Source organism: Athene noctua, chromosome 23 (genome assembly GCF_965140245.1).
Source record: "Athene noctua chromosome 23, bAthNoc1.hap1.1, whole genome shotgun sequence".
NCBI lineage: Eukaryota > Metazoa > Chordata > Aves > Strigiformes > Strigidae > Athene > Athene noctua.
Window position 1 is genome coordinate 4398492 of NC_134059.1, and position 21929 is coordinate 4420420.

At 54.5% G+C, this 21929-nt stretch overlaps 3 protein-coding genes across 4 annotated transcripts in view; 1 reads left to right on the forward strand and 2 right to left on the reverse strand.

The window, feature by feature from the left end:
* Positions 1–436: 436 nt before the first annotated feature.
* Positions 437–12936, reverse strand: ZNF76 (zinc finger protein 76). Of its 2 annotated transcripts, XM_074925311.1 has the most exons (15): positions 12879–12936; positions 11488–11679; positions 9978–10058; positions 8789–8866; positions 8439–8641; positions 7181–7258; positions 6666–6782; positions 6333–6408; positions 5852–5977; positions 5311–5490; positions 4404–4637; positions 3862–3998; positions 1887–2039; positions 1662–1775; positions 437–1347 (listed from the first exon to the last, which is right to left on the reverse strand). In XM_074925311.1, the coding sequence occupies exons 2-15, from the start codon at positions 11558–11560 to the stop codon at positions 1243–1245; spliced, it is 1755 nt and encodes a 584-aa protein (XP_074781412.1). In that variant the 5' UTR covers positions 11561–11679; positions 12879–12936; the 3' UTR covers positions 437–1242. The 2 variants fall into 2 exon arrangements, with proteins under 2 accessions (XP_074781412.1, XP_074781413.1); XM_074925312.1 differs by lacking the exon at positions 7181–7258.
* A 260-nt stretch (positions 12937–13196) lies between these two features.
* On the forward strand, positions 13197–16947 carry RPL10A (ribosomal protein L10a). Its single transcript, XM_074925709.1, has 6 exons — positions 13197–13410; positions 13600–13674; positions 13792–13872; positions 14218–14366; positions 15260–15432; positions 16745–16947. The coding sequence occupies exons 1-6, from the start codon at positions 13406–13408 to the stop codon at positions 16913–16915; spliced, it is 654 nt and encodes a 217-aa protein (XP_074781810.1). The 5' UTR covers positions 13197–13405; the 3' UTR covers positions 16916–16947.
* Positions 16948–19808: 2861 nt separating this feature from the next.
* The window catches only part of SCUBE3 (signal peptide, CUB domain and EGF like domain containing 3), a 37017-nt gene continuing 34896 nt past the window's right edge, over positions 19809–21929 (reverse strand). Inside the window, exons 20-22 of the mRNA XM_074925401.1 lie at positions 21392–21544; positions 21126–21205; positions 19809–20939 (exon numbers count right to left, since the gene is read on the reverse strand). Of these exons, the coding sequence (XP_074781502.1) occupies positions 20790–20939; positions 21126–21205; positions 21392–21544 (383 nt within the window). The 3' untranslated portion in view covers positions 19809–20789. The remainder of the gene's footprint in view (positions 20940–21125; positions 21206–21391; positions 21545–21929) is intronic.

The window sequence follows — 21929 nt, forward strand, 5'->3', positions numbered from 1 at the left end:
CTGTGGTGTCTCTGTCCACAAACTGCCAGGGCAGAGGCAGGCAGGCGAGGGGCTGGGGTGACTCTGCCAGCCCACGCCTCTCCCCAGCGAGGTGGGTTGTAGGGTGTGTTCACAGACACATTTTCTTGTATTGAGTGACACAATTCCCTAAAACCAGGCTTTTGGGAGCCCTTGGAGGAAACGAGGCCTGGTGTGAGACTCAGGAGACAGCTCTTAGCCCCTCAGAGACACACGCTGAGAGCTCAAGAGGCTACAACTTCTCCAGCTCACACGCCTCGTCAGCACTGCTTTTGGACAATCATTACATTTTCGGGCAATTCAACAAATCTCCTGAACTTCCTTAATCCTTACATCTGCAAAAATGTCACCATTACATTCCTCCCACCCTCTGCCAGTCACCGGCCCCAGGAACTGAAAGAGAGAAGGGTGCTTCGTTTTAAAAAGCAAATTTTTTATTTGATTTTATTTCAACTCAGTATTTACATCCAAGTCTAGCTGAGCCCCCAGCAAGTGCTGGTTGGTTTCAGCAGAGGGAGCAGCCCCACAGCACTGTGTCTGCCATGGAAGTTTGCTCGAGAGTGGAGTGTGACGGAATTCCTGTTGGAGTCAGCCTGGGTGCTTGCTCCGGCATCAGGAACCGGTCACTGCTCCAGCCACCGAGCCCAGGACAGCCTGGGCTCGCCCCGACGGGGCTTTATTGCTCCTGTGCATGTGCTGCCACTTGTCCCTTGCCTGGAGGGGTGGGCAGGAGAGGGGAGCTCTTGGATCGTTCCTAGAGGGAGAGGGCAGGAAGCATCTCTCCAAAAAAATTTTGCACTCCCAGAGGTTGCTGAAACCTCTGTGGCTTCACCTCTACTGCAGAAGACTGGCAGGTCTTGGAAATCTTAGCCATAAAGAAATAAATACTAGAAAACACCATCTGCCATCTCCTCCAAGACGGAGGAAGTCTGTGCCCGAGGCGTGGAGCAGGGAAGTTGCTGCTCAGAGCCCCGGAAAACAGCAGAGCCTCCGGGAGAAGGCAGCAGGCAAGTTATCTCCCACATCCCTCCAGGGAGAGAAGAGCCCTTCGCCCAGGGTCACCCAGTGCTGCCAGCACCAGCCCCCCCGCCCGGGGGATGCGTGAGCCCCTTCCCTCACCACGTCCCGCAGCTCTGCCGCGGCCACCGGGCCCCGTCCCCACTGAGCAGAGGCTCCGGGGCCACCACCGGCTCTCCCTGCCCAGAGAGGCTCCGCGGGGGGGTCTCAGCACCCGTTCTCAGACACGGCCACGTCAAGCGTTACGGGTTCGTGTTGGATCGCTGCTGCGGCCACGCTGATGGCTGCCTCCAGGCTCTGCTGTTCTTCTAACTAGCGGATGGAAGGGAGAGAAGTAACACTGTCCTACTAAAAACCAGGCTCAGGAGGCGCAGGTTCGCTCAGGGGGGACAGAGGGACGAGGGAGGGGCAGCAGGTGGCCCAGGGAGAAAGCAACAGGGCACAGCAGAGAGAGGCACAGGGAAAAGCTGTTTCTGAAGGAGCATTCTGCAATCCAGGGAGCATGTCCCTGCTCTCCCCTGTACACAGGGCCTGTGGGGACGGAGGAGCGAGCACCCTGGGTAAGAGGGGAGGTGCTGAAGGCAGGGTGGGGGATGGAGGGGAAGGCGGCAGGGGCGGTGTGGTACCTGCACTGCGATGTGGGTGCCGTTGGCGGTAGCCAGCAACGTCACCTGCGGCTGACAAAGCGATGCGACGGCCGGTTCCTCAGCCACCACTGTCCCGGAGGTGACTATGGTCACCTAGCACAAAGTTAAGATAAAAACCGATCATGTTTTAATAGAAAAAAGCAGTTCCCTCCTAGCAGGCTGTTTCTCCGCAGGGGAAAGGGAAAGTCACGGTGTTGTCGGTACCGGCTGCGTGTGGGTGCTGTCGGCGCTGGGCACAGTCACGGTGTGTGTGTCACCGCCCGCCAGCTCCTCCTCGGGCACGGCCAGGGCCCCGCTGGGTGTCACCACGCTGATGGCACTGCCCAGGGCCTGCAGGGCTTCCTGCGACAGCCGGACCTGCGCGGGAGAACAGCGGATGCGCTCAGCCGGGATGGCTTCTCAGGAAACTGGGAAACACCCCAAGTTTGCTGACACAAAGGTCCTAGTGAGGTTGAAATATTCTCTCCTCTTCTGCATACGAGACCTAGGGCACAGAGTATCCTGGCTTGTACCAGCACTGGCGTGGCCAGCGGGGACAGGGAAGGGATCTGAGCCCTGTGCTGGGCACTGGTGAGGCCGCCCCTCGATGAGTGGGTTCAGTTTTGGGCCCCTCACCCCAAAAAGGCCATTGAATGACTCGAGCGTGGCCAGAGAAGGGCAACGGAGCTGGGGCAGGGTCTGGAGCACAGGTCTGCTGGGGAGCGGCTGGGGGAACTGGGGGGTTCAGTCTGGAGAAGAGGAGGCTGAGGGGAGACCTCCTGGCCCTCTGCAACTCCCTGCCAGGAGGGGGCAGAGAGGGGGGATGAGTCTCTGGAGCCAAGGCCCCAGCGCCAGGCCCCGAGGGAATGGCCTCAAGCTGCCCAGGGCAGGGTCAGGCTGGCTCTGAGGAAGGATTTCTGTGCAGAAGGGGCTGTTGGGCGTTGGAATGGGCTGCCCAGGGCAGGGGGGAGTCCCCGGGATCCCTGGAGGGGTTGAAGAGTCGGGCTGAGCCAGCGCTGAGGGATCTGGGGGAGTTGGGAACGGTCAGGGTGAGGTTCATGGTGGCGCTGGAGGAGCTTCAAGGGCTTTTCCACTGAGATGATTCTGGGATTCTGGAGAACTCCAAGGACTTCTCCCAGGGCCATGGGTGGAATCAGTGGAGAACTCCCAGAGCTCAGGGCTCCAGCCCTCCCCCTTCTACCACACCTCCCCTTCCCATTTAGCATCTCCCCTCCAGGCACTGAAGGGACAGCTCGAAGCAGGGAGCATCTCACACTAAGAGGAAACACCCTTAGCATTACTGGTGGCAGCCATTTCCTTTGCCCCATGCCACAGAAAAGAGTTTTCCCAGTCAGCACATGGGCTGCTGGTGGACGGAAGTACAAGAAAAGCGCTGCTATACAAATGAGGAAAAAAACATCTCCAGATCCAGCCTGTGTCAGCAGATCCTCTGACAGCTGTCCAGGCTGCCAGGCACTGCACACAAACACCCACAAGACCCTGTCCCACAAGCAGGTGAGTCGGGGAGCTGAGGCCCTTCTTTACCCTCCATGTCTGCAGCAGTGGGGTAAGGCTGCAAGGAGGGAGCCCTCAGGACAGAGCCCATGAAGCTCCAGGGTCTGTTTTATGCTGAAAAAGGACATGGACCTGCTCAAGAGGGTCTAGAGGAGGCCACAGAGATGCTCGAGGGGCTGGAGCACCCCCTGTGAGGACGGGCTGAGAGAGTTGGGGGGTTCAGCTGGAGAAGAGAAGGCTCCGGGGAGACCTTAGAGCGGCCCCCCAGGGCTGAAAGGGGCTGCAGGAAAGGGGGGGACGACTCTGGATCAGGGTGTAGGGATAGGATGAGGGGTAACGGCTTTAAACTGACAGAGGGCAGATTTAGATGAGATATTGGGAAGAAATTCTTCCCTGTGAGGGGGGTGAGGCCCTGGCACAGGTTGCCCAGAGAAGCTGTGGCTGCCCCCTCCCTGGAAGGGTTCCAGGCCAGGTTGGACGGGGCTTCGGGCAACCTGGGCTAGTGGAAGGTGTCCCTGCCCGGGGCAGGGGGGTTGGACTAGATGGTCTTTAAGGTCCCTTCCAACCCAAAGTATTCAATGATTCTATGAAAAAAAGCCTTAAAAAGAACACCAAGGCTGGGTAGCAGCAGAATGTCACTCCTAACTGCCGTCCCCCACACGCTGGAGGCTGTCAGTGTCCATACCTGCTCCGTCCCATCCTGAGAGATAAGTGAGACCTGTGTAGGCATTCCATCTTCCTCTTCCTCTTCATCTTCCTCCATCTCTGACAGGAAAGCAATATGCTGGCTCTTTAGGGGGGAGCCTCTGTCAGCAGCAGCAGCTGAGTCAGGGAAGGGGAAGAGCAAAAGGGGTGAAAAGTGCTGATCAGTGTGAAAACACCCCCCTGACCCCGGGACACGCCTGCAGCCTGAAGGGCCGGCGCAGAAGAGCACAAGATCATGATGACAACAGCCCTGTGTTGGCCCAGGAAGGAGGATCTTTACCTCTCCCTGTACTACAGAATGGGCAGGAGTCTGTTCCCAACCCGTGACGCACAGTGAGGACCACAGGGAGCCCTTTTCTCTCGTCTGTGACACAGATTTGATGACACAGGTTTGATGGGGAGGCAGGAGGCCGCAGCACAGACCTGGCTCTGCGGGAGGGGAGCTCTTGCCATCACCCCTCTCCCCTGCCCCACAGGGCCCGACCCAGGCCTGCCGCAGGGGATGGGGCAGTGGTTGCTCACCCTCCAGCTGCTGCTGTTCGTAGAGGGCCTGTTCGCTCTCCTCCGTGGCCTCCAGCTCGCCGTGGCTGCTGCGCTTGTGCATGGCCAGCGTGGAGGTCTGGCGGTAGGTCTTCCCACAACTACTGCAGGTGTAGGGCTTGCAGTGCGTGTGGACCACGTGGTGCTTGTAGAGGCTGGAGTACTCAGTGAAACGCTTTCCACAGCCCGGCACGGTGCACATGTACGGCTTCTCTCCTAGGACAGAGCCCACAAGAAGAGTTTAACTCACCCTCTCCATACTCTGGGAAGATTCCCCGTCAAGAGGGAATAGCTGGAGACAGCCTGGTGGAACAGTAACCAGCCCAGTAAAGCAATTCTTATTCCTTTGAACCCCCGGGTACTCTCAGGTCCACCACAGAATCCCAGAATCATCCTGGCTGGAAAAGAACTTGAAGCTCCTCCAGTGCCACCATGACCCTCACCCTGACCGTTCCCAACTCCCCCAGATCCCTCAGCGCTGGCTCAGCCCGACTCTTCAACCCCCCCAGGGATCCCGGGGACTCCCCCCTGCCCTGGGCAGCCCATTCCAACGCCCAACAGCCCCTTCTGCACAGAAATCCTTCCTCAGAGCCAGCCTGACCCTGCCCTGGGCAGCTTGAGGCCATTCCCTCGGGGCCTGGCGCTGGCTCCTTGGCTCCAGAGACTCATCCCCCCTCTCTGCCCCCTCCTGGCAGGGAGTTGCAGAGGGCCAGGAGGTCTCCCCTCAGCCTCCTCTTCTCCAGACTAAACCCCCAGTTCCCTCAGCCACCCCTTCCCTGCAACGCCTGGCCTGGAAATGACCATTTCTGTCCCCTAGACTCCCCTGGCTGTCAGTGCAGAGAGCTGAGTGGGGAGGAGCTCTCTGTGTTTCACCCTCTCCTCCTCTTACCTGTGTGGATTCGCATGTGGTTCTTGTAATTAGTGGCACTGGTGAAGCCCCTCCCGCAGTTGGGCTCCGGGCACATGTAGGGCCGCTCGCCCGTGTGCGTTCGGACGTGAACCTTGCGGATGTTGGATGTGGTAAAAGAACGGCCACAGCCCACAAAGGGGCACTTGAAGGGACGCTCACCTGCATCGACAGAGTAATGTGGATGAGAGTCCTGCTACAATGCAGCGACCTGGAATGCCCTGGACACCCAGATCCCTTCGCTCCTGCAGAGTATTACCACGAGACCTCAGATCAGACCCAACTGCTGGCACATCTCCTCCAGCAGCACTGCCATCGCTTCCCCTTTTGCTCTGCTGTTCATAACTGAGTTGAAAATCCCTAGGACTACTTCTACTACCCATCTACTTCTGTCTGAAATAACTTAGTTCTGCCTTGCTTCACCCAAGATACAAAAAGGCAAGTCCTGGGAAAAGGCTGAAGCAGTACTTTATCTTGGAGACCCTTTCAAGGGGCAGCTCAGTTCTCCTCCTGTACTGCTCACCCGTGTGTGTCCGGATGTGTTTCTGTAGATCCCCCGAGGTTTTGAAGGCTTTACTACACATGTCTTCTGGACACTTGTATGGTTTCTCACCAGTATGTGTTCTCATGTGGCTCTTCAGCCCATACCCTGTCCAGGAAAGAAATGACAATTAATTTTACAATGAGAAGGAAATAACATGGCCAGTGTGTTATCACCTCTCAGCTCACACATTTTCAAACATCTGCCCTGTGTCTGTAAAGCTGAAGGGGAAGAAGTATCTGAGCAGCCCCACACCACCACTGTCAACTCAGCTTCTTCCTGTAACTCCTTTAATCTGTCCATAATCAATGAAGTCCTGGGCAGCCTCCCATGCTGCAATTCCTTCTCAGTAGGCTTTAAAAGCTATGCAACTTGTTCTCTGCTGGAAAATAGCCAGGGCTGATACTCAAGGGTGGTTTAGACTGAACAGAAAACAAAATTTCCTCAAAAGAGAAATCATTACCTGTAGCAAATGCTTTCCCACAGCTTGGGAAGTCGCACGTATATGGCCGGTCACCTGTGTGAGCACGTTCATGGACCTGGAAGAGAATGAACAGGTCCCTAAAATGGGGTCCAAGACAAGGAGGAAGGCAAACAGTGTGGAGAAATCTAGCTGGTGGGGAAAATCTGAAGTTCTCTTGGATTTCACCTTGGCCAGTTAACACATCTGGATCTCTTGGGGAGCGAAGCACACAACAGCCTTTTGTATAGCAGCATCTGGCTGTTCTGATCTGGTGCTGTAACACGGGGACACGTCTGGTCTGCTCACTGTGTGACTGCACGTTACCAGCTTTACCTTTAGATGGTGGGCAGTGGTATAGAGGCGGCCACAGCCTTTGTGCCCACAACGGAAAGCTCTGCTGCCGACCTGCTGCCCCTTCTCATTGCTGGGCACTTCCTCCTCCTGCAGATCCTGCCCAGAGACATATGGAAATTAATTCAGCGAGCCACTACACCAGGCTTTATAAAGCCCACACAAATCATTTCCCTCCTTGCTATATGTATGCACTCCTTCAGTTATCCACCCCAAAACACATTCCTACAAACACAGCTCGTACACATGTGGTGCAGCCCAGGAGACAGGACTGGGGTCTGGGTAGCAGCATTTCCCATTCCCAGCTCACTGGGTGTTCTCAGACACACAACTCACCTCTCTGGGCTTCACTAAGCTCATTTGTAAAACTTGTAGCTAATGTATTTACTAACTTTGCAGAGAAGCCACAACACTTTTTTAATTACTAGCTGGCAAAGTGCTCTGCATCAAGAGGAGTTTGGCCTAGTTTTAGAAATGCATCACTGAAAAACTCAGACCTGGGAAGGGATGTCACTGGAGTCATCGCTCTTCGTATGGCAGGTGTCAGTCACTCCCTCCTCTTCCTCATCAGACCCCTGCAAGAAAAAAAGCACAGGCACTGTTTGTGCCTCCCTGTACAGTGTGGAACAGTTGAGCAACCCAAGCAGGAGGGCATTCACATCTACAGTGCCACCCTGCTCTTCTCCAGAGCACTAGGCGAGCCTGGCCCTACCACAGCACAAAGGTCTCCACCAGCAAATCTTAATGCTGCCCAGCTGAGCACCGTGTCAGCACCCTCCTGGCAGCCCCTTCTCACACAGCACTGTGAAGATGGGGGAAAACAGCAGCACCCGAGAGATTCAGATGGAGCGCTGCAGTAATAACATGTTAGGATATGAAGCTATTTTGGGTTTTGAGGCCTTTGTCAACATGAGGAATAGCGGCCATAATTTAGTCACTCTTGAGGGGCTGAGTAGCCTAGACACTGCTGAGATGAGGCTAATCTCAATTGGCTGCATGAATCATCTGGGGAAGAGAATAATACCCAGGTGCCATCATGAGAAACCCAGGCAAACAGAAAGAAAACACATGCAAGAAGGGACATTTCACAGAATCAGAATCCCAGAAACATCTCGGTTGGAAAAGCCCCTGAAGCTCCTCCAGTGCCACCATGACCCTCACCCTGACCGTTCCCAACTCCCCCAGATCCCTCAGCGCTGGCTCAGCCCGACTCTTCAACCCCTCCAGGGATCCCGGGGACTCCCCCCTGCCCTGGGCAGCCCATTCCAACGCCCAACAGCCCCTTCTGCACAGAAATCCTTCCTCAGAGCCAGCCTGACCCTGCCCTGGGCAGCTTGAGGCCATTCCCTCGGGGCCTGGCACTTGTTACTTTGTTAAAGAGACTCATTCCCAGCTCCCTGCAGCTTCCTTTCAGGTAAAAAGAAAAGCCAAGCTGTATCACAGCAGCTCTCTGCTCTTCCCAAATCTGTGCCTGCAGCAGGCTAAGGGTGGCAGGCCCAGCACTCTGTAGGGACTAGATAGAGGGTCTGGCAGGAAACTGCCCTGTTCTAGGTCCTTAGCTGTCAGCCACCTCTCAGTAGTGGTACTCGCCCTAGAGCCCTGTCCAGTTGCTCTTCTCGAAGCTGGTACTGATGAAAAACAAATATACAGAAGGACTAATGAAGGGAGGACACTTAAACCTCAGGCCAAACGTGGACTACTACAGCAGCCCCTCAGCGCCGCTGGCAGACCATGGAAGAGGCGCTGCGTCCTCACCTTACTGGCGTACTGCTTTAATGCATTAATGGTCTCAACATCAAAGGCATCATCTTCCTCCTCTCCAGCCAACTCCTCCAGCCCACTTTCTGCCTGCACTTCCAGGATGGTGCTGCCAGGTGGCACGATGACAGGACGATGGATGTAGGCGGTGGAGCCGTCCTCCAGCTGGACAGCCTCAAAGGTGCTGGGGTCATAACTTTCTGCAAGAGGAAACCAATAAAATCAAATGCAAAAGAGCTGCTGAGTGTGGGGCACTCTTCATCTCCCTGGGCTACTCACAGCCTTGGAAATCTGTGATGCTTTAGCAGCTTCTGCTCCAGCTGCCAAGAACAGGGAACACTCTTTACCTTTAGCTGTGTTGTGTATGTAGGCCATACTGCCATCTTCCAACATCACTGGCTGACCATCTTCAAAAGCCACAGACTCTAAAAGAAAAAAAATGCACACACCTTACTGGGAGACTTAGATGGGATGGAGGGGATCCTGTGCCAGTTCCTGAACCCTACAGTGCTCACGCCCACAGAAGAGGACACAGCAGGGCTTGCACTGAGAGTCAACCACAACTGTAGGTTTTAAGACATTTGAGCCCTTCTGACATGAATTATGAGGTTTTTAAGGCTTCATCACACCTCTTTAGCTCCCTGGGGTAATGCAGTATCTCACCAATTCCAAAATGCCACACAAGAAGGATGGGTCTGGCACAGGGCTGGGTGAAGTAGAACATAAATGTACCACAGCAGGGGAAGCAGGGGTGAGAGGGAAAACCCTTTGCACGCTGTGTGTGCATTTGGAGGCAGGGAAGAGGATGAAGGGACGAAAGGGGCACAGCCAGGTGTACAAACTGGGTTTCAAGCAACCTGTTGAGAACAGAAAAGGGAGATGGCATACAAGGAGCTTGGGAGGGTGAAGGAAGGACTGCCCGAAGCACCAGAGCAATGTCTACCTCCCCTTTTACATCTTATCGTGATCAGGGAGGATGCCTCTGTGCCACTCTGGTCCCCGCCTCATGAAATTAATTCCTACCACCTCTCAGATTAACTAATGTCACCTCATTCTGGAGGTGAATTTGGCTGATTGGTCAATGACCATGCTTCCAACAATCCCCACCCTCTCCCTGCAAACGCCTATTCCAGAAGTAATACATTATCTCACATTTCAGAGGAAATTCCTGTCCAACTGCTCCCACATGAAACAAACTTTGGGCTCTGTGGTTGGCACACACAGCACACAGCTTACAGCCTTGTTTGTGATCTGTCAGACTGACAACAGTGAGAGAGCCCACATGTGAAACAACATTAAAACATTTGCTTACACCCCCATCAAATTCACCTTCTTGTCAGATTGCTAAAAACTGCAGGAAATCACATGTTCTATGTCCTTGCTCATGCTCAAAACCATGGGCCAGAAAAAAGAAACCTACACCTATATGGACTTCTTAAAGTTAGAGCTAACAGAGGAGCCCGACCGTTGGAACACAGCTGCAGTTACATCTACAACATCCTTCCAAAAAGAAAGAGATGAACTTATAGTCCTCACCTTTCTGAACTGTCACCTGATGGATATAAGCTGTGGTCCCATCTTCAAGTTCAATGACTTGTCCTTCAATCAGCTTTTCACCTGAAACAGTTAAAAAAATGCCATCAGCACCATCAGCAGAGGCTAGTCTTTCTGGTCCCATGAGCTGCTCCCTTTGCTGCCTCTTCTCAAGGAAACCAGTCTCAGAGAAGACAGCAAAACTGTTGCTTATACGCTGTTATTTATCAAGCTTTCCCCTGAATAGCCACAGAGGCACTTAACTTCCCAGAAATGCTGGAGCCTCCCTTTCCTAGACAGGAGGATACAAGACAAAGAACCTCAGTCATTGCTTGTTTACAAGCTGCACTTCACAGCCCTGTAAGCCAAGAAGCAGAAAGAATGATGTGTGCTAAGCATTTTGGATCTGAAGGAGAAAGCAGTTGCACTTGTGTTGGAGAAAAATTCAACTGGGAGATTTTAACAGCATCAGCAGGGGCCTGAAGATTTATTTTTCTTCTACTTTGGTGGAGGATCAACTCTTGGAAAAAAAATTACAGGACCTAAAGGGATGTAAAATGTTGCCACCCTTGGTGGTCGTGAAGACTGGACTCTTAAAATAACATAAATCTGAGTAACCCTGTAATAATTCTAGTTACCAAATTATTTTGATGCAGAGAGGATATTTCTCTATTCCACTTGAACATGAGGAATCCAGGTTGCTTTCAGCTGGTGCATAATGTTTGGGGGGTGGGGTGGTGGTGTCACAAAACCCAACGGTTTTCAAGATAGTCTGACTCCACACACGGAAAAAATTCGCAGTGAGTTTGCCCAGAAAAGGAACCAAGAGAGCAATCCCCCGGACATGAAGACTTGCAACTCAACTGTCCTGTTCCGCAGGCTGGGAAACAGAGTGTTGCTTTTCTCGGGAACAGTGGGGTGGTGAAGGAAGGAGCACCTCACAAACGCCAAAATAAAGGGGTACCAGGTTTGTGTGGCGGGGTTTTTGGTAACAGGGGAAGTGGCTGCAGCGGTGGCACCCTGGGCTCAAACCACAACATAAGGGCATATGTGGAATTTGATATCACTTCAGTTAACCAACGCCAAGGTCAGCACCCCTCAGAGAGAAAAGCACTACTGTGAACCACATTCTATGCATCTCAGTGAAATAAAACATCTTCCTTCGCTTCAGGGGAAGTTTTGGTTGAATAGTCCTGCAGGCCATGGGTGGACTCCATTTCCCCAGACACTCTGGAGAGAAGTGGGCTCGCTCTAGTCTGAACAGAACCTTCATTTTCTACAGCAACAGCTCTCTCTTCTCCAAAGCTTTATTTCCAAAACAGAGGCATGTTTTATTTCTGCTGTGTCACTCTTCTGTGCAAATCTAACCAATAGCTGCTAGCTGCCTGTGCCAAGCAACCAAACGGGATGTATGAGAGTTTGTGTGCTGTGAGGGCACTTTGGCTAAGTCTGCTTTAATTGCACAGAGTCAGTCAAGAAGCTTTTAGACTTTGCAGCCCAAAGGAACTGTTACCTTTGACAGCCTGCTGAATGTAGGCTGTCGTCCCGTCACTAAGGGTCACTGCTTGCAAGCCCAAGCTCTCCATCCTGCCCCGATGACTGGTCCTCAGACATGAATTTCACTTTACTCAGAGTGCTCGCAGAGAGCACTGGCACCCAGAGCAAGAGCTTAGTGGAACAGAGAGTTGTCTTCTTTGTTGCAAGCCTTAAATAAAAAGAACAATTCAAATTTTGTTTTCTCCCAACATCTGTATACTCACTTTTGTACATTAAGAAAGGCTTGGATGGCAAACTGGCTTGGAGATTATAAAGGATGAAACTGAACAAAAGACACATCCCTTCCCACAGCAATGGCAGGCAAGGCTAACAATCTATTCCACAGACAAACATAAAATAAAGCTTATCAAGCCAGTGAACTGATAGACTGTCTAGAGATAGTGTAAATGCCACATTGAAGCTCTTCCCATCCTCCTAATGAACTGCAGGAAAGTCTTCTGAGTATTTTAAAGTCTGAACCTGCAGGCTGAGGGTGTCCTGGACTGCAAGAGACAGGGGCAGGATGATGAGCTTTGTCCCTGGAAGCCCTCCTCCCTTTCCTGTCTAATTCCTGGCCTTCTGAGGAACAGAATTTCAGGCTATAAGCAGATGAGATTAAAACATCCACACCCCCACAAGAACATTTTGCTAAAGAGCCACTCTGCTGACAGATTATCTTTAAAAGCAGCTGCAGTGGATTCTTCATGAGTAATCTTTGAGATAGCCTAATATTTTATCATTTTGATTTCCAGGAACAAGTCTGACTGCTCTGTCACTGCAGTACCCAGGGGTGCAGCGAGGCTTTATGCCACACTTACTGCTCTCTAACCCCAGTGCTCCTCTCCAGGGGCAGCACTCTCTGCCTGTCACCTCCTCAGAGGCACTGCAGCTCGTTTCTCAGCAAACCTCCGTCCCAGCAGGGCCGTTGGAGTACCGCTGGGGAACAGTCCCCTTTGAGCCGCGATGGCTGCCATGCAAACCGCTGTCAGCGCTGCTGGAGGGGCCGCGGCTCCCTGGAAGGGATGGGGTAGGCGCTACCTGAGGAAAGCCAGCTGTAGGCTGCGGTGTGAAGCCACCCAAGGGATGACAAGGGACGTGCCTCCCGCGTCAAGGCGGGCTGGGGACAGGGCAGGGCCTGACGCCCTGAGGGGCACGACGGGGCCCGGCGCCATGGCGAGCCCTGAGGGGAGCGGCAGGGCGGGGCAGGCCCAGGTGCCCTGGGGGTAGTGGGGAGACATGGCGGGTCCCCCGCACCCCTCCGTATTGTTGACCAGGGGGGTGGTGGCGGCAACTCGCCGGGGTCCAGCTGCCCCTCGGCCGCCATCTCCTCCCGCCCCTCAGGCCTCCCCCACCACCACGGGCACCGACCTGAGGGAACCCGCCGCGGCCGAGTCCGCCGGCTGACCGCCATGCACCGCGGCCCGGCCGCTGCTCGCCCCGCCCCGCAATCCGCATAGCGACCACGCTCACCGCCGCGCCTCGGCCGACCCCCGCCCGCCATCCAGGTTCCGGGGCGCCGTAGCTCCGCCCCCCGGAACCGGGCTGGCAGAGCCGATTGAAGGCGAGCGAGACGCTGGGCGCCCGAGGCGCATGCGCAGTGCCGATATTGAAGCCCGAGGCTCCGCTTGCCCTCAGACGGGCTGCCCTGCGCGGCCCTCGGCGCGTCTCTGCGGGCGTGAACTCAACACCCGGGTTCTCCGGCGGTAAACCCCAGGAGGGAGAGCCGCTCCCAGAGCAAGGGGCTCCGCCCGGGGAGCCCCTCACGCAGGAAGCCGGAGCAGCTCTCCCCGCCGCTCCCGCCACGGCGCCGCGGGGCTGAGTCTCGCGAGATCTCGCCCCTATTTATACCGTTCCGGGAGCGGCGCCTCCCCTCTCGATCGCGACCGGTCGCCGCCATGAGGTGGGTGCCGGCCCGCCGCGCCATCCGCCGCCATCCGAGGGGCCGCCCGGGCGGTCGTTGGGGGGTGGGTGTGGAGGGGAGCGCGGATGGGCCGGGGTGGGCTCGGGGACCTCGTCCCTCGTCTCCGCGGCCCGCAGGAGGCCCCGGGCGGGGTGAGCCCTGAGCCCGCGTTGCCTTTCCCCCCCGCAGCAGCAAGGTCTCCCGCGACACCCTGTACGAGGCGGTGAAGGAGGTGCTGCAGGGCAGCAAGACCAAGAAGCGCAAGTAAGAGCCCAGCGCCATGGCGGGCCCGGGCGTGGCACCGGCCCCGGCGCTCGGCCGGGGTTTCCCCGTGCCCGGCTGGGCTCTCCCCAGCGCCGCTTTCCTCTCCCCTTTCCTCAGGTTTGTGGAGACGGTGGAGCTGCAGATCAGCCTGAAGAACTATGACCCGCAGAAAGACAAGCGGTTCTCCGGCACCGTCAGGTTCGGCATCTTCTTGCTCCCACCCAGCCTTCGGCCTGCGCCCTCCCCGCTGCTGTCGGGCCCAGTCGGCTGCCGCAGCAGGAGGGGGCAGCGCTGAACCGCTCGGGTAGTTCAGACCACTCCTAACTAAGCGGGTGCGGCTGGACGGACCCTTACCCTGGGTCTTAAAACATGAGGGGAGGTGTGGGACGCCCCTGTGCTTTCCCCACCGACCTGCTGGAGAAGGCAGGTTAGAAGCTGTGGAGGAAGATTCCCAGGCGCTGTGGTAAGGTACCTCCGTGATGGCTCCCGTGGAAGTGCGTGTGGCGCTGGTGGTTTGTCATAATTCGGACTTTCTGTCCCCAGGCTGAAGTCAACTCCCCGGCCCAAGTTCTCTGTCTGCTTGCTGGGGGACCAACAGCACTGCGATGAGGCTAAAGCGGTTGACATCCCTCACATGGACATAGAGGCTCTGAAGAAACTCAACAAAAACAAGAAGCTGGTGAAGAAGCTGGGTGAGTGGTGGTGTTGGTTGGGCTCTGTGTACCCTGGCTTTTCCCAGTGCTCAGATTTCCATGTCATGGTTAACTGCAAGGAGTAGAAAGCTGACCAGAGTCAGCCTGAGTACAGAATTCCCTATAGAAACTATGCAGAAGAGCAAATAACCTGTTAAGAGTGCAGAAGGCCTGCTGGGTCAGCCCTCCAGGAGTAAGGTTGATTGCTCTCCTCCAAAAGGAAGGGATATAGGAAAATTATTACTGTCTACCTGAAAGTTTTGCCCTTAGCTGGTGTTCCTCACTTTACTCGTCAGGGGGCTGGAGTGCAACAAAAGCTGAGTAAAGCTGGAGGTGAAAGTTTGCCTTAATCCTGCAGTACTTTAATGAATAGGATGAAATTTGCTTATTTAGACTTGGTAAGAGATAAAATCCTTTCCTCCCTGCAAAGTCACTTTGATATATGTCTTTGTCAGACAAGAAAAACTTCCAGCTCGGTCCATAATTAGCCATGGAACCATATGCAATTAGGAAATGGCATAAGATGCCACAGCTGTTAAGTCTTCCCTGAGATGGGTGATCCATCCATCCAGATGTGCACGGGCTGTGGTAGAGCCCAGAGCTCAGTGTCAGTCACCCCTGGCTCAGATGCCACTTTCTTCAGGGAGCTGAACTGTGTATACTAACAAGTGTGCTGTCAGGGTGTGAAGCTGGGTGCTGGTGGGCTTGGCTGTTGTGATAGGAGTAATATCTAATACAATATTAGTAAAAACAGCTTGGGTTCAGCTAGGCAGGACTCTGAGAATGTCAAATTGTGTGTGTTGAGGGAAACAGCGGTCTCGGCTGAGCTGAGTTTCAAGCTCTGTGTAGGAGCTGAGAGTCTGTCCTTGCCCACACTGGTTCTTTCCTCACAGCTAAGAAGTACGATGCCTTCCTGGCTTCTGAGTCCTTGATCAAGCAAATTCCTCGAATCCTGGGTCCAGGTCTGAACAAAGCTGGCAAATTCCCTTCTCTCCTCACTCACAACGAGAACCTGGTGGCCAAGGTTGATGAGGTCAAATCTACCATCAAATTTCAGATGAAGAAGGTAAAGCAGGGCTTTTCCTCTCCAAGGCAGCTACATACCTGCGGGTTATTTATGGCAGTTGGTCACTTGTATGTGGCTGCAGTCTCCGGTCTGGGCTGTAGGTGTCCCTCGAGCATCTTCCTAAGACGGCGCAGAGGGAGACGGTACCCGGAGCACTCAGCTGCTGGCTGGGAAGGAGTAATCTATTTCTGGTTGAATGATCTTACAGCAGATGATTAGGAGATAATCTTGATGTTTCATTGCTGAGCACAATCAGTCATAATTAGTGTAAATTACAGTAAGTGGGTGACACTGGCAGGGCGGGGCCCCGGGCCAGGCGTGCCCCCGTGGGTCTGGGCACGCAGCTGTGCTTTGCCAGAGGCGAGTCTGGGACTCGACTCTGCAAGTGAACTTTGGAGCAGCTCTGCGGATATCTGCTCTTGCTGTCAAGAGATGTCAAGGCGAGCTGACTCCCTAAAACCAAAATAACCCCGTTTAGGCATTCTAATCTCGTGTTAGTGGTCTAAATGTGACTCATGGGTATTACTCAGAATTAGCAGCTCTGCTAGCGGAGGTGCATCCTCGGAGTCCAGCTGATCTGGGCCTGGGGGCATGACAACTGGGAGGACACAGCAAATGTGATGGTTTGCAAATGCTGGAGCATTTTAAGTAACTGAGCTAACGATGTCCTGACACTTAGCCTGTCAGCTCGCTCGTAAATCCTTTTGTCTTCAGCCTGCGGGGAACATCGACTTACAAGCTCCTCAGCAAGGCTGGCAGGCAGAGGCTTGGCCTCTCTGTGTGTTATGTGCGGAAAGAAAGGGCTGGTGGCTGGTGCCCAAAACAAAAAGTGAAGCTGGCGCCATGCTTAGCAGTGAAGTTTGGAGCTAATCGTCCTGTTCTGCGCCGGGTTAGCGGTTTGTGGGGCACATGCCAACGCTGCCTAATGAGCAGGGTGTGGGAGTGGAGTTAAACCAGAGGTCTGCTCCCAGTTCAGCGCAGCGTGTTGCACGTCCTTTCCAGTTTCCCCATCTCCGGGAGGCAGTGGAGCTCCCTGCCTTCTCCAAGTCCACTTGGCCCGCTGAGGAAGCGAGTGTTGGTCAGAGCTGGCATCCCTGTGCTCCCAGATGTGTTCATGGGAGCCACGTGCTAAATACGAGTTCTGTGGAAAAAACACCCGTCGATAAGCTGGAGAGGTCACATCCAGCTGACAGAGCATGAGATGATTGGATGCCCTGATGAGTTGAGATCTGTACGGGGCTGTTCTGTCAGCTGTCACCTTGGATTTCCCCACAAAACGCGTGTGAGTCACGCCGCTGTCCTTGTCCCCCAGGTGCTCTGCCTGGCCGTGGCCGTCGGTCACGTGAAGATGACGGAGGATGAACTCGTCTACAACATCCACCTGGCCATCAACTTCCTGGTGTCCTTGCTGAAGAAGAACTGGCAGAACGTTCGTGCTTTGTACATCAAGAGCACCATGGGGAAGCCCCAGCGCCTCTACTGATGGGGCAGCAATAAACTTTTAGGACACCTTAACAGCTGTGTGTGTGATTGTGTTCCTCCAGAACAGCTTGGGGAGGGTTTGCTGAAATGCTGCTGGCTTCTGAGTGGCAGGAAAGGTCTCGGGGTGCTGCGTGGAGCTGATTGGGATGCAAATTTAAGGGGAGGTTTGGAAGGAAGAAGCCTGGTAATGCTGTGCTGGGGGAGCAGGCTGGGGGATGCTCGCTTTTAGGGGTTTCTGCTGCGCCCCCCCCCAGTGGCTGGGGCCATGGGGTCCTGCCCAGCAGCAGCTCAGGAGGACTTGGGTGGCTTCCAGCTGGTCCCAGCTACAGGACTGGGAGGTGTGGGGAGGGAGCTGCAGCTCAGCAAGGGGGTTGGGGCCAAGGTGAAGAGTTGTTTTCCATCCCCACTGCTTCCCTCTGTGCCTGTCCCTGTCCAACTCCATGTTCTATGCTAAAAATGAGATCTTTTGCATCTAATTAACATATATAAATAAATACATTGTGTAATGATTGGCGAGCTTATGGAAATGTGTAGGATTTAAGCTTTTTGGGAAAAAAAAAAAACCTTATGCCCTTGAAAAGAGCTCATCTTAGCATCCGAGGGAACAAAACAATGAAAATAGCTTTGGATCCTGCTGTTAGAAACCTTTAAAATAAGCGTCAAAGCCAGTTTCTGAAAGATCAACACAACACCAAGAAATTCCATTTAATAATTAAAAAAAGACAATACAAAATGCAAACATTTCTTTTTACAAAGTTCAGATACATTTTTTTTTCTTTTAATCAAGTGCAAATAACTTCATGAACTACATCTTTCTCATTACTTTAATCTTTTTTGCTGGAGATGGTAAAGTCATGGCCCACTGCAAAAGGCAGATATAAATATTCCAACATGAAAAAAAAACCCCAAAACCCAACGACCCTTACTTATGTTCACCGTGTCGAAACATTCAATACATCTGAGGTGGCTAGTGATGCAATTTTCAGCCTTTCAAACCCTTTCCAAGTTGTAGATGTGGGTGAAGAGGGGCTGAACTGCAGTGGGGTGGTTCTGGTGGCCCCGGGGACTTTTTTGGGGGGGTTTGTTTGAGATATTTGTGAAAGGAGATGTTACCAGGTGTCTGGCTGTTACAGGATGTGCTGCCCACCTTGCCCTTCCAAAACTGCTGTAGGGGAGTGGAGGTGGTTGGTGCAGCGACCACCAGGACACCCCGAGGCTCTGGGAGCCCCAGTGCCCCACAGGGTCACGGCGACAGCAATCCCACCATTAAATCACAAAGAATTAATAAACTCTGAGCACGAGTGGCTGCATCGCACCAGGGTCACCGCAGCAGGAATAGTCATTCCTGGGTTGTTTTTATTTTTGCTGTTGTGTTTCTTTTTTTTTTTTTTTTCTTCTAAATATGAAAGACCCTTTCAACGGTCAGTGCTCTGCTGCGACTGCCCCAGAGTAATAAAATAAAACCCCCAACAAACCCCTCCAAATCCCTACAACAGCTTTTGTGCATCAAAGCAGCTGCTTTCAGACACCAACCAAGTGACAAACAGCTCAGCCCACAGATGCTGAGCTTCCAAGCAGGCTGGGAGCCGGGCGGCAGGAGGGGTAACTCCACAGCTGGGATGAATCAGGACAGACTTTTCCAACTGACGCATCCTGGGGACAAACCTCAGCCCCCTTCGCCAGCGCTCACCCCGCCCGCAGCCTCTAACAGAGCCCAGAAAAAGCTCTTGGGGCACTGGGGCAGCACGGGTTGAGGAGGGAAAACACAGGTGAGCAGCTGCCTCCTGGTTTTGGCAAAGCCTGACCCAGGGGGATGTGCGGAGCAATAAATAATTGGTTCATTAAGAGCAGGGCTCACCCCAGATGTGGTCAAAGGGACAGTGAGAGATAAGCGGGGACAGGGGTGGGAGGGGACCTGCCAACAGGAAAGCTGTAGGCAAGCTGGCCACATTTAGTCCTGTCAGCTCCAGGTCTTTGAGAGGATGAAGATGGGGATGAAGGCGTGGGGAGGTGACAGCCGAGAGTCGGTGGCTGGGCTGGAAAGGGAGTGAGGTTTGAGGAGGAGGAGGAAGAGGGATGACTGGTGGCAGCGGTCACTTGTCCTCGGGGGTCCTGTCTGGCTGTGTGAAGATGCTGGGGGGACAAACCCATCGGTGACATCCACCCGGCCACTGTCCCCAGCCCAGGCTGTCTGTGAAGCTGGGGGAAGGCAGGTGGGGTGGCAGGATGGGGTTCCCCCTGAAATCTGTGCCTTGCTCCCTGGGAAGGAGCTCCTGCTGCATCCCAGCAGGATGAGCACGCACGGAGGGATGGAGCTAAAAACACCCGAAGTGACGTGGAAGCACAAAGCTCCCCCGGAGCCCGGGAGGGGTGGCTCTCCCTCCAGGGACCTCCAGACCTGGGGGGGGATTTCGCGGCTAAGCGAAGGGGCAGTTCCCCTCTTGTGCCAGCGTGGCCCTCCCCAGACACTGCCTCAGGACCTGCCCCCAGTCTCCACCAGGTCTCGGCTGGTCCCAGAGCCCCTGCAGGGAGGCAAAAGGGTTTGTGACAAGCAGGTGATGGCTGAGCTTTGCATCCTCCTTGCAACGGGGCTTGAACAACCCTCAAACCACGGCAGATCAGCCCAAAACCTCACAGCCACCCTGTGGGTGGACCAAGATGCTTCGAAACCCCTGCAAAAACTCACCCCATCCCACACTGAGCAGGAGAGGCACCATCTCCCCTCCCCAAACAGGTTTTTATCAGGGACAAACCCTGCAGAAAAGGTTGCAAGGCCTGAAGACGGCATCCCGCCTGTCAGCTGGGTTTGCTTTGGGGGGGGGTGGTTTTTGTTACAAACGCACATTCTCATTTCTCAGGCAGGTATAAATATTGTCGTTTCTAGTAGAAAAAAAAACAACAAACAAACAACACTTCCCTCTAAATAATATAAAGAAGACTCAAATGATTGCACTTAATACATATGAAAAAGGTAGAAAGGAGGATATCCTAGTGCACAAACATTTACTCCTGCTCTTCACAAAGCTTGCTTTTCCGAGTTACTCTTTGGCAGAGCTTGTAAGAAAGTCTGGTTTCTTGGCACAAGTGTCTGGGGTGGGGGAAAACAAACAAAAAAAAAACCAAACAACAAAAAAACCAAAACGAACCCGGCTGAAAGTCCTTCTCCTTTGCTCCCTGTTTTCTCCCATGCAGCCAGACATTGTTCTCCGGGAACGTGGCTTGGCTGTGCTTTCCTCCCAGCGCCAGCGCGGCTCTCTGGCGGGACGGCCACAGGAGCCACCATGGTTGCCGTTTGCTGGCGTGCTGTGCCGATCTCTCCTTTAAATTTTCTTTTTAATCAAGTATGCTTTTTAAAATTCTTTTCCCCCAATCTCTGCAAAGCGATGCCAACACACACGACCCAGGCGCTGCGATAAATGCAGCGTTACCTTCTTGCACTCCTCTGCGAAAGGGCTCGGTGGGGCTGCAGCCGGCGCCAGCCCAGTGGGCTGGATGATAATCCCCCCCCCCTCGATGTCCCAGGCTGCTGGTGGCACCAGGGAATGGGGACAGACCTGGGTAAAGGAAACCAAAGGGAGGGCAGAAGGTGGCGAAAGGACCAGTGCTTCGGTTTCCTAAAACGAAGAAGCTGCGTCAGAAGAGAGGAACGGCTTCGCTGGTGACTGGATGAGACTGGAGCATCCTCCCCCCGCCCCGGCCGGGGGCACAGCTCTGCGGGGAGCAACGGAGAAATCGCGGGGGGACGTCTGCGGAGTGAGGGGTGGTGGTCCTGCTGGAGCCGAGTGGAGGAAGGAGAAAATCGGAAAGGAGAAGGAAGGGAGAAGAGGGTTTCCTTGGCTGCGGGGCGGCCCGGGGGCGGCGGGGGCATGGGGGGGCTATTTGTAAGGCCGGAGGAAGCTGGAGACTTTGGAGCGGAGGAGTTTGATGAAGGAGCGGGGCAGCATCTCCTTGTGTTTCTCCGTGTACTTGAAGTAGTTCTGGGGGTGCGCCAGCACGTCGAAGAAAGCTTTGATGAGCTTCTTGTCCTGCAGGGATGCCAAGCCAGAGGTAGGGGGGGGGGAAAATCACCATCCCACCCTGTGCTCCCCCTGCCCTGCTCCAAACCAAAGCCATGGGCACAGCCTGGGGGTACACCCGAAGAGAAGGATGCTCCTGCACACTGGCACCCCCCTGAGCCCCAGGCAGCGAGGATCTGGTGGGGACACTCTCACCTTGAGGATCTCCTGGTGGTTTTCGGAGGCGTAGAGCCTCCCGTCCCGCACGATGTCCTCCACCAGCTGCTCATAGTCCTCTGCAACACCAACCGAGAAACACCGTCAGGGCACGAGCTGTCACTTGTTCCCAAACCTCTGGTCCCCATCCCTGAGTCCGCTCCCCCCACACACATGGGAGAGGTGAATTGGGGGTGACCCAGGTACCAAACTGGGCACGGGGGCACCGGCACGCTGGCATGGTGTCCCCCCGTCCCTGTGCTCACCATCATAGGTGACGTAGGGGATCTGGAAGCCCCGGGCACTGTTGGCTTCGCTGGTTTTGAAGTTGATCCACAGTTTCCGAGAGCGGGCGGTGAAGGCGATGGGCCTCTCGTAGGTCTGGCACGTCTCGTAGGTGGTGATGGAGGACGGGGAGGCTGCGGGGGAACGGCGAGGGGCCACGTGAAGCCAGGGGCCCATCGGCAGAGCTACCTCCAGGTTTACCATGCTTAAATGCTCAGGGCAAAGGGGGCACCAAGGGTGGGGATTGTCCATGTTCAGCAAGGCTGAGCCCCCCTCAACCCTCACGTTGCATACCAGGGACGTTGTTATTCCTTCCTTGCTCTGGAAAGCTCCAAATGGGGCTTTTGACCCCCAAAAAGGAGTGCTGAGACCTGGGTGTACAACCCAGCCCACGCTCAGCCCATGCACGTCCCCCTGATCCAGCAAGTCACTGGGGTGGCGGGGCGGTGCCGATCTCCCCGCTCACCCAATTCCCTACGATCCCCTCCTGCCGCTGGGGGATACAGCTTTTTCCCTTCA